General features: G+C 50.4%; 1 protein-coding gene across 6 annotated transcripts in view; it reads left to right on the top strand.

Annotated features, from left to right (window-relative positions):
• The window catches only part of FAH (fumarylacetoacetate hydrolase), a 39,933-nt gene extending 30,936 nt beyond the window's left edge, over positions 1–8,997 (top strand). For 4 of the 6 annotated variants that reach the window (XM_081546743.1, XM_081546741.1, XM_081546739.1 and 1 more), the window contains 5 exons: positions 1,221–1,296; positions 1,726–1,772; positions 3,173–3,274; positions 4,051–4,168; positions 8,754–8,997. In XM_081546743.1, the coding sequence (XP_081402869.1) occupies positions 1,221–1,296; positions 1,726–1,772; positions 3,173–3,274; positions 4,051–4,168; positions 8,754–8,833 (423 nt within the window). In that variant the 3' untranslated portion in view covers positions 8,834–8,997. Of the gene's footprint in view, positions 1–1,220; positions 1,297–1,725; positions 2,445–3,172; positions 3,275–4,050; positions 4,169–4,484; positions 5,919–8,753 lie in introns of those variants that run through there. The other 2 variants (XR_014070397.1, XM_081546740.1) reach the window with 2 other exon arrangements.
• Positions 8,998–12,768: the final 3,771 nt, after the last annotated feature.

Below are 12,768 nucleotides of genomic sequence, written 5' to 3'. Positions count from 1 at the left end.
GAGCTGTACTGAAACACTGGGAGTCTTTCCCTGCAGACCAGTTCCTCATGAGGCTCCCTGGGCTCTCTGGCAGGACCCTCTCCTCCCTCTTCCACTGCTCCTGCCAGCATCTCCCTCCCCATCACTTTTGGTCTCTGAGACTTGTCTCCTCCCTCCTTGGTGAGTCCCACTGTCTGAGGACTGCCTGGCCCACAGTCACATCCCTGGCTTGTCCCCTCTAGGCTCCATCCCTGGTCCAGCTCTTTGCTCACAGGCACCGCTCACCCAAAGACCTCTGGGCTCTGTCTCCTTATATACCAGTCCTTCCCAAATACTGTTGAAGTGCAGCCTTCAGGATTCTTGCCACTTGTGAATGATGATTTACTGAATGCTTTTCTTTTTCTTTCTTTTTATTTTCCCATCCCTACAATGGTTCTTTGGGCTTCCCTGGTGGCTCAGTGGTGAATCTCTCCACCAATGCAGGAGATGTGGGTTCGATCCGTGGTTTGAGAAGATCCCCTGGAGAAGGAAATGACAACCCACTCCAGTATTCTTGCCTGGGAAATCCCATGGACAGAGGAGCCTGGTGGGCTACAGTCCATGGGGTTGCAAAAGAGTTGGTCATGACTTAGCAATTAAACAACAACAAGGATTCTTTATATTGAGATTTTATGGTTACAACCCAAGTAGTGCTAAAAAAGAGTAAATCCATACACTGCAAAAATAGCCACGGAATTGTCTTAGATATAAATGTATACAAGCATCTACAAACGATGCAGGCTGAATGCTTTTCTTTAAAGTAGCTTCTATTTGAAAACATAGTATATTTAGAAAAGGAATTTCTAGGTCCCTATCCATGTCACTAGCCACCAAGTCAATCGTGAAAAGAAACATATAATCATGAAAATAAAGTCACCCCACATTAGCTCATGGATCACTAGGGAGTCACAGATGGCTCTTGGGGAAGACACTGCTTTTGGGCAAAGTACAGACCTTCTGGCCTGGCTATCAAAGTGGCCTGCATCACTGAGTCCAGGAGCATTAGGGGAACTGTGCACCCGTTGTTGACCACCCTGTCCTCTGCCACCCTCACCCCTTAGTGTCCAGGGACACAGCACTGTCCTGGAAAGAGGGGACACCCGTTCTTCTCAGGTCCTCCTGGCCAGCTGCCCTGCTGTGGGGCCAGCCTGGCCACCTCAGCCAGGCAACCCAGCCCCTCTGTGCTTCCTCTGCCCTCACAGGACCCCAAGCCCCTGCCGTATCTCTGCCATGACCAGCCCTACACATTCGACATCAACCTCTCTGTTGCCCTGAAAGGTACTGCCCTGGGGTTGGAGGCTGTGTCCAGCTGGGTGGACCCCTGAGGCTGCTCGGCTGGGCTGAGTTAAAGGCCAGGGGATCAGTAGTGAGAGAGCCCAGCTTTGCAGGCTACAGCTGAAGTTCAAGTCTTGGTTCTGCCCCTGACCAGCTCTGGGACTTTGGGCATGTTACTGAGTCTGTCTGTTACTAAATCTGTCCGGTTTGTCATCTGGCAAGTGGGATAATGATGGTATTGACTTCTCTGTGGAAGTCCTCCAGCTCTGAGACTCTACCCTATGAGCTTGTTGGTTCATAGACTTTTTGGCAGATTCATATTAGACAATGGAAAGCCTAAGCCACAAAACAGTTCCCCTTACAAGGTGGGATCCCCCCTCCTTGATTAATGGAATTAAGTCTTCTTGTCAATGTTACTTGTCTTCCCAACAGGAGAAGGAATGAGCCAGGCAGCTACCATATGCAGGTCTAATTTTAAGGTAAGCTTTGAAGCTGGGCAGACTGCTTTTGGAGGCGAGGGAGACCTTTCTTCCTGGCAGGACCAGGGGAAAAGCATCCATGTCGGGATGTGATGACAGGTCAGCATGTGGTGGGTTGTTTCCATTTTTGGTAGAGCTACCATGAACAGTCTAGTCCATGTCTCTGAGTGCATGAATGTGCGTATGTCTGGATATCCAGGGATAGAAGTGCTGGGTCATGGAGGGTGTATATGCATACTTGGCTTAGGAGTCCTTCCAGACACCTTTCCAAAGGGCTTGTTACAATTTGCACTCACATGAGCAGCATCTGAGCATTTCAACTGCTCCACATCCTGGTCAACAGGTGAGCCACCAGCATTTTCATTTCAGCTATTCTGGGGATTGTGATTTCGATTTGCATCTCCCTAAAGATGAATGCTGGGAAAGACCGAGGGCAGGAGGAGAAGGGGGCGGCAGAGGATGAGATGGTTGGATGGCATCACCGACTCAAAGCACATGAGTCTGAGCAAACTCCAGGAAATAGTGAAAGACAGGGAAGCCTTGGTGTCCTGCAGTCCCTGGGGTCGCAAAGAATCGGACATGACTGAGCAACTGAACAACAACGACAAGGACGAATGCAGCTGGGCATCCTGTCATGTGCTTGTTGACCGTTTGAACATCCTCTTATTCAATGTATTCCTGTTTCTTCTAGTCTCCCTCTTAATTTAACTTTATTCTGGGCTCCTTAGGCTGCTAAGAAGGAATGAGGGGGCCTGCTTGAGGGGGCTTTTGTGCAAGAATCCATTTCTGAGGTTTCCTTTGCCTGGATGTGTAGCTTTAGAAGTGGCAGACCTGAGGAGCTGTGGATTTGAGGTGCAGGAGTGCAGCCCCTGAGCTGCTCAGCAAGCACGTGGTCCTTGGTCCCTTCCCCCCAGACCTGACCTCCATTAGTGCTCCCTCATCCCTTGGGCTGCTCTCAGGTCCTGTTTGAGTTGTTCAGCTCTGTTGTCCAGTGTCTGTTCCAAGGCCTGAGGTCTTCATGAGGCACTTCTGCTATAGTGAGGACCTAGACCCTGTCAACTCAGGACCCTGGGGTGATTGTAGGACGAAGTGGGATCATGGACTCCTGAGCATGCAGCACATTGAGGGTCTGAGCAGTGAGGTTTGCAATTCCAGGAGTGCTTTTGGAGAAGGTGGGTTAGAGTTGGGCTAGAAGGAGCCTAGGAGCTGTGGCTCTAGCTGGTGAAGGGGCGGGGAGAGAACTGGGGTAAGTCACACGGTAAGTGCAGGAGGACAGCTTGTCCTTGCTCTAGGGACTCGGAGAAAGCACAGGGCGGGCTGCTGTGAGTGGGGCTGGCTGCTCTGGGCAGCTCGGGAGAAGCCTGTCCTGCCTGTCCCCATCTCTGTGTCCTTGCCCGCAGTACATGTACTGGACAATGCTGCAGCAGCTCACCCACCACTCTGTCAATGGCTGCAACCTGCAGCCGGGTGACCTCTTGGCTTCTGGAACCATCAGCGGGCCAGTGAGTATGTGATTGCTTCCCTGGGAGCTGCCTGCATGAAGCATCCCTATTCCCTGTACAGACTGGAGGGTTCTCCCTCGAGAGGGGAGTCCAGTCTGAGCAGGTATATCTTAGGACCCTGTCCACCTCATAGCTTCATCCTTCTCCGGGTGCAGAAGGGCCTCCTTTTACAAATGCAGAAGAGATCAGGATAGGGGTGAGAGGCTGCCTCTGTCTACTGGGGGGGGAGTGAGAATGACACAGGGGGCCACTGTTGTATCTGGTTGTCACCACCTCACAGCACATCCTTCCAGGATGAGGTGACCCCACTGCTAACCGCCCCCACCATGAACCTTTGGTGATGACTTTGGTTGGTGCCTGGACTAGCCATTTTCTGCAAGGTCCAGACCTCAGGCTCTTTTTGACGGAAAGTCTCTTCCTAGCGGGGGTGGAGTAGGGGGGCCAGGCATAGCAGGATCTGGGTAAGCCCCAGCCTCCAGAATGGTCAGGGGCCTGGCAGGATGGGCCTGGGCAGGTTGGTCCAGCATCCCCCCACCCCTCAAGTTCTGAATAAAGTGAGCAGGGCACGTAGGGTACCCGGGCTTGAGGACATTTCCAGGGTGATTCCCACCAAGGCAGAGTCTCTGGGGGCTGTGGGGTCCCTTGCTCCTTCCCAGGCCTCACCCCTACCCCTCGCCTTGCTAACCACTGTCCGCACCAGATCCGACCCGCCCACCATGATGTAAATACTGTGATGTAAATGCCTGTGACAACTTCTTCCCCTTCCTGCTATGAAGGAGCCAGAGAGCTTTGGCTGCATGCTGGAGCTGTCGTGGAGGGGTACGAAGGCCGTAGAGCTGGGGAATGGCCAGACCAGGACATTCCTGCTGGATGGGGATGAAGTCATCATGACAGGTGAGGGAGGGTGCCAGGCCCACAGGTGGCATCTCCTCCTCGCCGTCCTCACCATCTGGCCGGGAAGCCATCTGTCCCAACTGTCCCCACTCCGGCTTCCTGGCTCTATGTCTGCTTGTTCTGGCCTTCACCCCAGCCCTGCCTGAAAGGGACTGAAGTGAAGTGAAAGTCACTCAGTCGTGTCTGACTCTCTGCAACTCCATGGACTATACAGTCCATGGAATTCTCCAGGCCAGAATACTGGAGTGAGTAGCCTTTCCCTTTTCCAAGGGATCTTCCCAACCCAGGGATCAAACCCAGGTCTCCCACATTGCAGGCGGATTCTTTACCAGCTGAGCCACCAGGGAAGCCCAAGAATACTGGAGTGGGTAGCCTATCCCTTCTCCAGTGGATCTTCCCGACTCAGGAATCAAACTGGGGTCTTCTGCATTGAAGGTGGATTCTTTACCAGCTGAACTACCAGGGAAGTCCCGGCTCTGTGTCTGCTTGTTCTGGCCTTCACCCCAGCCCTGCCTGCCAGGGACTGGCTTTATTTACTTTTAATCTTTTAGCCAAGCTGTGTGACATGTAGGATCTTAGTTCCCCGACCAGGAATCAAACCCGTGTCCCCTGCAGTGAAAGTGCAAAGTCTTAACCACTGGTCCACCAGGGAAGTCCCTGCCGTGAACTTTAAATCAGAGTCTTCCTGGAGCAAAAAGACCAAGGAAGTCCAGCTCAGTGTCTCCCTCCTCCCAGATCAAAGTGATAAAATAATGGCAGGTTTCACGTTCTGAACTTTCCAGTGCAGAGACCCTGTGCCTTCTGACCTTGTGCCCTTTGACCCTGTGCCTATTACCTGACTGAGTTAGTGACAAGATTTCTAGCAGCCCATTCTGAGGGGCTTCCCAGGTGGCGTTAGTAGTGAAGAACCTGCCTGCTAATGCAGGAGTTGTAAGAGATGCAGGTTCGATCCCTTGGTTGGGAAGATGCCCTGGAGGAGGGCATGGCAACCCACGCCAGTATTCTTGCCTGGAGAATCCCCATGGAGAGAGGAGCCTGGAGGACTACAGTCCATAGAATCACTAAAGAGTTGGACGTGGCTGAGCATATGAGCATGCACATTCCAAGCAGGTTAGGGCACCCTTACCCCTTGAGGGGCCGTTATACCTATCATTTAATATTGCTGGAGAGGAAGGTGCCACCGTGGTCAGAGTCAGACATATTCAGATTGGACTCCCACATCCCCAGCTGCCCTGGGACCTTCCTCAGGTTATTGAATCTTTCTGAGGCTCAGTTTCCTCATCTTTAAAATGGAGCTAAGGATACAGTGCCTAGTCTCACAGCGTGGTTGTAAGGATGAGACGACCCAGTTTAATCCCTCAGGGGCAGCGACTGTGGGTCCCGCTGGGGTTCCCATGGTGAACCAGGGAGGCGCAGGGCCCACCCATCTGGGGTCGTGCTGCACCACCACTGCAGCACCATTTTACAGATGTGAAAACAAAGGCCCAGCAGTGGGTAAATGACTTGCCTCGGATCTTGCAACCAGTAAGTCAGGAAAGAGATTTCCCATCCAGGTCACCGGTTTTCAGAACCCTGATTCTTCACCCCTTTGATAACATCTAAAGAGCCTCACAGGGCACGCGTTACTTTGTGAGCACTCAAAGTTGGCAACAGTTGTCACTGCTGTCCTCATCATTATTGATGTTTTTTCCAGAACCCATTCTTGAAAAGGCCCAGCATCCTGACCCCCTTTCTTTAAAAAAAAAAAAAATGCATATTATTTCTAAAATTTTATTTATTTATTTATTTTAATGACTACACTGGGTCTTTGCTGCTGTGTACGAGCTTTCTCTAGTTTCTGAGAACGGGAGCTACTCTCTAATTGCGGTACTCTGTACTCCGCAAAAGAGAAGCCCCTGTGATGAGACGCCCTGGCACTCCAGCTAGAGATTAGCCCCTGCTCACCACAACTAGAGAAAGCCCTCGTGCAGCAGCAAAGATCCAGTGCGGCCAAAAATAAATAAATAAAATTAAAAAAAAATTTAAAAAACAGAAGAGGAAAATGGAGATACATGGATGGAAGTCTCAAGAACAAGAATAAAAATTACACTTTGACAGGTGGGGCATTTTGGGAAGCTGGAAAACTGAGCTGTCACTGTGGGCACTTGTTCCCGTTGGGATGCAGTGGGGAGCAGGCAGAGGGTCTATGCTGTGCTTAGCCACTCAGTCATATCCAACTCTTTGCAACCCCGTGGACTGTATGTAGCCCACCAGGCTCCTCTGTCCATGGGATTCTCCAGGCAAGAATACTGGAGTGGGTTGCCGTTTCCTTCCCCAAGGGATCTTCCCAACCCAGGGATCAAACCCAGGTCTCCTGCATTGCAAGTGGATTCTTTACCATCTGGGCCACCAGGGAAGCCCCAGGCAAAGGGTCAGTTTCCAGGAAAAAGCCAGTGAGATCAGCATGACCGGACTGACATCCCAGAGGAGATGAGCACACTTTTCCCTCTGTGTCTACGGTTGATGGAACCTAACTCAGTGAGGCCAGGGAGCTGCCTTCCCGCTCTGCCCAGGTCTCGGTGACATGCTCTGACTTGGGTGTGGACTTTCCTCACTCTGTGGCCTCTCTGGGCCCCTTGTCACTGCCTGGATACACCTGTCCCCAGCTTCTCCTCCCTGGCCTGGAGAACAGCAGCCTGGGGGCCCAGAAAGACGGTCTTGGGTGCAGAGCATCACTTCTGTCCTCAGGGCCATGGTCTTTGGGGGACATTTGGCATCGTCTGGAGCCAGTTTTGGCCGACTCTGAAGGGTAGCCAGCGATGTTGCTAGACAACCCAAGTGCACAGGACAGCCTGTCTGGAGAATCATCCATCCAGCTCAAACTGTCCCTAGTCACTAAGGTTCAGAAACCCTGTCCAGGCATCTGCCCTCCAGCTATAAGATGGGGAGGAAGTGGCTGGCTCTCCTACTGGGATGTCATTGTGCATCTGTGCTTAAGGAAGCAGGCAGTGCCGTTTGCTGGGGGGGTTGGTGCTGTTGTGCCCAGGGCTGGAAGGAGCCATGTGACTGACAGAGCACCCAGCGTTGGGGGTGGGGAGGAGAAAGACACTCCATCAGTGTTTGTAGCTCTCTCTCTAGGAAGAAGGCTCTTAAAAAATGCTGCCTCTTGGAGTGACTTGTCTTGATAGATGATTGATGCATTTCTGCCAGGTTTTGCTTTAATAGGCTTTTTTCCCCCTGGGGACACGAATACTTCTGAGCATCGAGATTCAAAAGTGACTGATGGGAAAATAATGAAACCGAGCAACAGAATAGGCAAAGATGTTGCTCTGAACCAAAGGTGACCCTGAGTGTTAGGGGTTAGTGCTGGGGTGGCCAGGATGTCCTCGGGGATGCCAGGGGCAGTGAGGGGCAGGTTTGGGGATGTTGCTCTGGGGTCCACTTGGCCACCTTCCCAGTGAAGGCCAGCAGTCAGAGTAGCCCACACAGGGAGAATAAGGTGACTGGCCAGGCAGGAGGGGGAAGGTGGGAGCGGACAGGCTGGGTCAGCAGTGCTGAGCCACAGGTGGCTGTGAGGACCGTGCCCGGGCTCCCTGCAAGGGCTTTTTGGGCACGTCCTTGACCCATCTCCCAAGGCTGCCTTCAGTCTCATGCCATCTCCTTTGTTGGGCACACCCTTTTCATTGTCCCCCTCCCGGCGAACTCCTACCCACCCGGCAAGTCCCCACTCAGATGGGGTTCCCATCAGCAGCAAGTTCCCTCCTTTCTTCTCCTCTCTCCTCCACACTGCTCTCCCAGCACCTCATAGACTTTCCTACTCTAACTCATGTTAGTCGGGCAGCTCCTGCTGAACGGATCCTTCTCAGGTACAGGGACAAGGGCCTCCTGCTGTCTGCCTTTCTGGAATTGATTGAATTTGTTAAACATCTGCTCTGGGAGGTGTCACGTTGGGGCTTCACCCAAGTGTGTCATTAAATCCTCACCACCCAGAGAGGAAAGGATTGCTGTTCCCATTTGTAGACAAGGGAGTAGCTGAGCTCAGAGGTTAAACAAGCTGCCCCCAGACCCCCAGCTTATAATTCTCCTGATATCTGACACTGAGCATTTGCCCTGGGCCAGGCACTTCTGGGAGTTCTCTGTGTATTAACTCACATCATCTTTGTAATAGTCCTGCTTAGTGGGTACTATCATTAGATCCATTTCACAGATGAGGAAACTGAGTTCCCAGGAGACCCAAGTAGGTGGAGGAGCCAGACTTTGAACCCTGGCCTCAGGCTAATTGGCAGACCTAATTAGGATTAGAACTCAGACTTGCATAGGGAGAGTTGACCTCTGCCTCTTCCTTCACCTCTCAGGAGAGCCATCGCTCCATCTTTGCACTACTTCCTGGGGTCCCTGACAGTAGGATGGGCCTGGAGTTCCATCTTGGTGCTCTGCCCAGGTCCTGGGGAGGGTAGTTTTCTGTTGAATATACCTATTTGTCATCCTGATGGTGCCTTTCTGCCCCGGGCCCAGCCGTGTGCTGACTGGTGCTGTGGCTGCCTGGGCGTTGGTTCCCTGAGCTTGGCGGCTCTGTGGCTGACCCCCTGTCCTCTCTCTGTTGCAGGGCACTGCCAAGGGAATGGGTACCGCATCGGCTTCGGCCAGTGTGCGGGGAAAGTGCTGCCTGCCCTCTCGCCCGCCTGAGGTCCTCTCTGCCCTCCCAGAAACCCCAGACTGGCACGCTGCCCCCTCCACCTCCCTGGGGGGACCAGGGGCCCCCACTGTAGCTGCAGGCCTGGTTCTTCATTCAATAATAAATGAAGCTTGCTCCGTCTTCATGCTCTGAGCCCGGCACAGCTGTGAGTGCACGATGTCTACTCGTGTTCTTAGTTTATTTTTATTCTGTTATTTTGTTTGTTTGTTTGCTTTTTTTTTTTTTACGGCCACACCATAGGCATGCAGAATTTCCCATCCCAGGGACTGAACCCATGCCCCCTGCATTGGAAGCTTGGAGTCTTAACCACAGGACTACCAGGAAGTCCTTGTGTTCTTGGTTTGACTGGATGGGCCAAGGTGTGTATCGCTTCCTTGAGAGTCATTGTTTAATTTGTTTTTCGGTTTTTATCAGTAAGGGTGAGGGTCTGATGTTTTTCATCAGACATCCTGGGCCTCCTGGTATTTTCCGGAATATGGGAAAACAATGACACTTGTATTGGTGAAGAGTTCTCCAAAGAAACAGAACTCTATAGGAGATTTATAGGGAGAGAGGTTTATTTCAAGGAACTGGCTCAGCTGATTGGGCTTCCCAGATGGCACTATTGATAAAGAATCTGCCTGCCAATGCAGGAGACATGGTTTTGATCCCTGGGTCATGAAGATGCCCTGGAGGAGGGCATGACAACCCACTCCAGTATTCTTGCCTGGAGAATCCCATGGACAGAGAAGCCTAGTGGGCTACGGACCATAGGGTCGCAAAGAGTTGGGCACAACTGAAGCAACTTAGCATGCACATGTGTGACTGTGGAAAGTCCAAAATCTGCAGGGTGGGCTGGGCAGCCCGAGCCTCAGGGAAGAGCTACAGTGTGAATCTGAAGGTAGTCCCCTGCAGAGTCTCCTTCTCTTCCAGGGAGATCAGGCCTTTTTGTCTTAGGGCTTCAGCTGACTAGATGAGACCCACCCATATTATACAGGATAATCTGCTTTACTGAAAAGTGTTAATCTCATCTGAAAGATACTTTCACAGCCACATCTAGACTAACGTTGGACCAAATTTCTGGGTACTGTGACTCAGCCAAGTTGACACACAGATTTACCCATCACAATACCTCTCACATTTATGGAGTCCTATCACAAGGTCACGGGTGCGAGGCTTTGTACCAAGGCCACAGACGCGGAGCCCAATACCAAGGTCACCTCTGGAACTGACTGAGTCCCCTAGCCAAGGTTGCCAGTGAGCCGCCCTGATCCTTACCCACCCTAACCAATCACCTAATGCCACCTTTCCAGCAGGAATTTTCCTTGCCTTGAGACTATAAAAGTTGGTTACTGACCCATGAAAATGGTCAGCTCTCCCTTGAGCCAGCCCGCTGTTCTAACAGCATCCCGTGGGGTCTCCCTGGTTTGTCAGGAGGTCAGTCTGCTGTGCTTGCAGAGCTCACTTCATCTCTGCTCTTTGCTCTTAATAAACTTGCTTCTTTCTGAAATGCTCTGTGTCTGGAAATTCTTTTCTAACGTGTGCTTAGACAGGTTGTATTCATAGGTCCATCTCTGCTTGGCCAAGAATATACATGGAGATTCACTTATGTCTCAATATTTAAGAGAAATGAGTGAAGCCACAAACTATGAAATACTCTTTATTCTTCTCCTTTGGCCTACATGTTTTCATAATTACAAAACAAAAATATTTGCAAAGCTATGGTTTTTATATGATTGAAAATTCATCAAATATCAACTATAAATGAATATAATTATCATTGCCCTTGAAGAACGTTAATGCGATGGTGATGGTGGGATGAGCACTAAAGATGTACGAATTCATGAATTGCTACATCAATATTTTTAAAATAAAATTTTATTATTTAAGTTAGTTTTCTTGCCTTAATTTCATTAGAATCACTAATTATCCTCTCTTAAGCTATTCACGTAATTTGGGTTTTATTGTTGTTGTTTAGTTGCTCAGTCATGTCTGACTCATTTGTGATGCCATAAACTGTAGCCTGCCAGGCTCCTCTGTCTATGGGATTTCCCAAGCAAGAATACTGGAGTGGGTAGCCATTCTCTTTTCCAGGTGATCTTCCTGACCCAGGGATCAAACACTCATCTCCTGCATTTGCAGGCAGATTCTTTACCACTGAGCCACCTGGGAAGCCCCCACAGAAACAATACAGGAATGCCAAAACCAGATTTAGCACTACAATATTTTATGACAATAGAAGGTAGTTGGAGATTCTACATGCTATCAAACAATATGATATGTGACCCCTGGGGGAGGAATATGATTACAGGGAGGTTCAGTCACTCAGTGCCCTACTCTTTGCGACCCCATGAATTGCAGTACACGAGGCCTCCCTGTCCATCACCAACTCCCGGAGTTTACCCAAACCCATGTCCATCTAGTCTGTGATGCCATCCAACCATCTCATCCTCTGTCGTCTCCTTCTCCTCCTGCCCCCAATCCTACCCAGCATTACGGTCTTTTCCAATGAGTCAACTCTTTGAATGAGGTGGCCAAAGTATTGGAGTTTCAGCTTCAACATCAGTCCTTCCAATGAACACCCAGGATTGATCTCCTTTAGGATGGATTGATTGGATCTCCTTGCAATCCAAGGGACTCTCAAGAGTCTTCTCCAACACCACAATTCAAAAGAGCATCAATTCTGCGGCGCTCAGCTTTCTTCACCATCCAACTCTCATATCCATACATGACCACTGGAAAAACCATAGCCTTGACTAGACGGACTTTTGTTGGCAAAGTAATGTCTCTGCTTTTAAATATGCTATCTAGGTTGGCCATAACCTTCCTTCCAAGGAGTAAGCGTCTTTTAATTTCATGGCTGCAATCACCATCAGCAGTGATTTTGGAGCCCCCAAAAATAAAGTCTGACACTGTTTCCACTGTTTCCCCATCTATTTCCCATGAAGTGATGGAACCAGATGCCATGATCTTAGTTTTCTGAACGTTGAGCTTTAAGCCAACTTTTTCACTCTCCTCTTTCACTTTCATCAAGAGGCTCTTTAGTTCTTCTTCACTTTCTGCCATAAGGGTGGTGTCATCTGCATATCTGAGATTATTGATATTTCTCCCAGCAATCTTGATTCCAGCTTATGTTTCAGGGAGGAGGCGTGGATTAATCAGCTGCTTCTCTGTGTAGTCAGGCTGAAGGATTCTGAGTTCCCTGGTCCCTCTTAATGACTGTATCTGGCCAGAGGACACCCCTTTTTTTGGAGAAGCGAGCACAACAGAACCTAATGAGGGCACCCTGTTCTTGGTGCAGAAGGGAGGAGAGAGAGTGGACCAAACTTCATAAGAAGCCCAAGAGGCATCAGTGACTGACACTGATCCCCTTTCCCAGATAGTCAGTTTGAAAGTCGGTTTTGAAGCTCTCACTGGGCCATGCCTAAGATCTGCCGGCAGGAAGGGCATCTGGGGCTCCATGCAGGTTCCTCTCCCTCTATTCCTCCAGACCTGCTGGTCATCCTTCCCTGTCCTGCTGTGTCTTGGGAGGAGGAAGACCTCCATGGATAACGTCACCTAGGCTCACGCCCTCTGGCTTCTGCCTGGGCTTCGTAAAGGAGGCACAAGCTGAGGGTGGAATGTAAGAGGAGAAAGAAGGCAGGGGTATCCACTCTCCTCACTCCTTCCCTGCTGGGCTAGGGTTTGGCTGGCTCTGTGCCAGCGTCTCCCTGCCTACCTATGGCTCAGTAACACTTGTTTGTTTCTGGTTCCACTGTTCCCTCCCTAAGCAAGAGCTGGCAATGGCTTCTCATGGTCATCAATCCTGAACTAGTCACCGTCCTTTTCTCTCTCCTTTTTTTTATATTTTCAACATTTTTTATTGAAAAAAAGTTGATTTACCATGTTGTGTTTAATTTCTGCTGTACAGCAAAGTGACCATTACACATATACATGTGTGTATGTA

Source organism: Giraffa tippelskirchi, chromosome 12, assembly GCF_054371585.1.
Source record: "Giraffa tippelskirchi isolate mGirTip1 chromosome 12, T2T-mGirTip1v1.2.pri, whole genome shotgun sequence".
Classification (NCBI taxonomy): Eukaryota; Metazoa; Chordata; class Mammalia; order Artiodactyla; family Giraffidae; genus Giraffa; species Giraffa tippelskirchi.
This window is presented reverse-complemented; position numbering and strand designations above follow the sequence as displayed.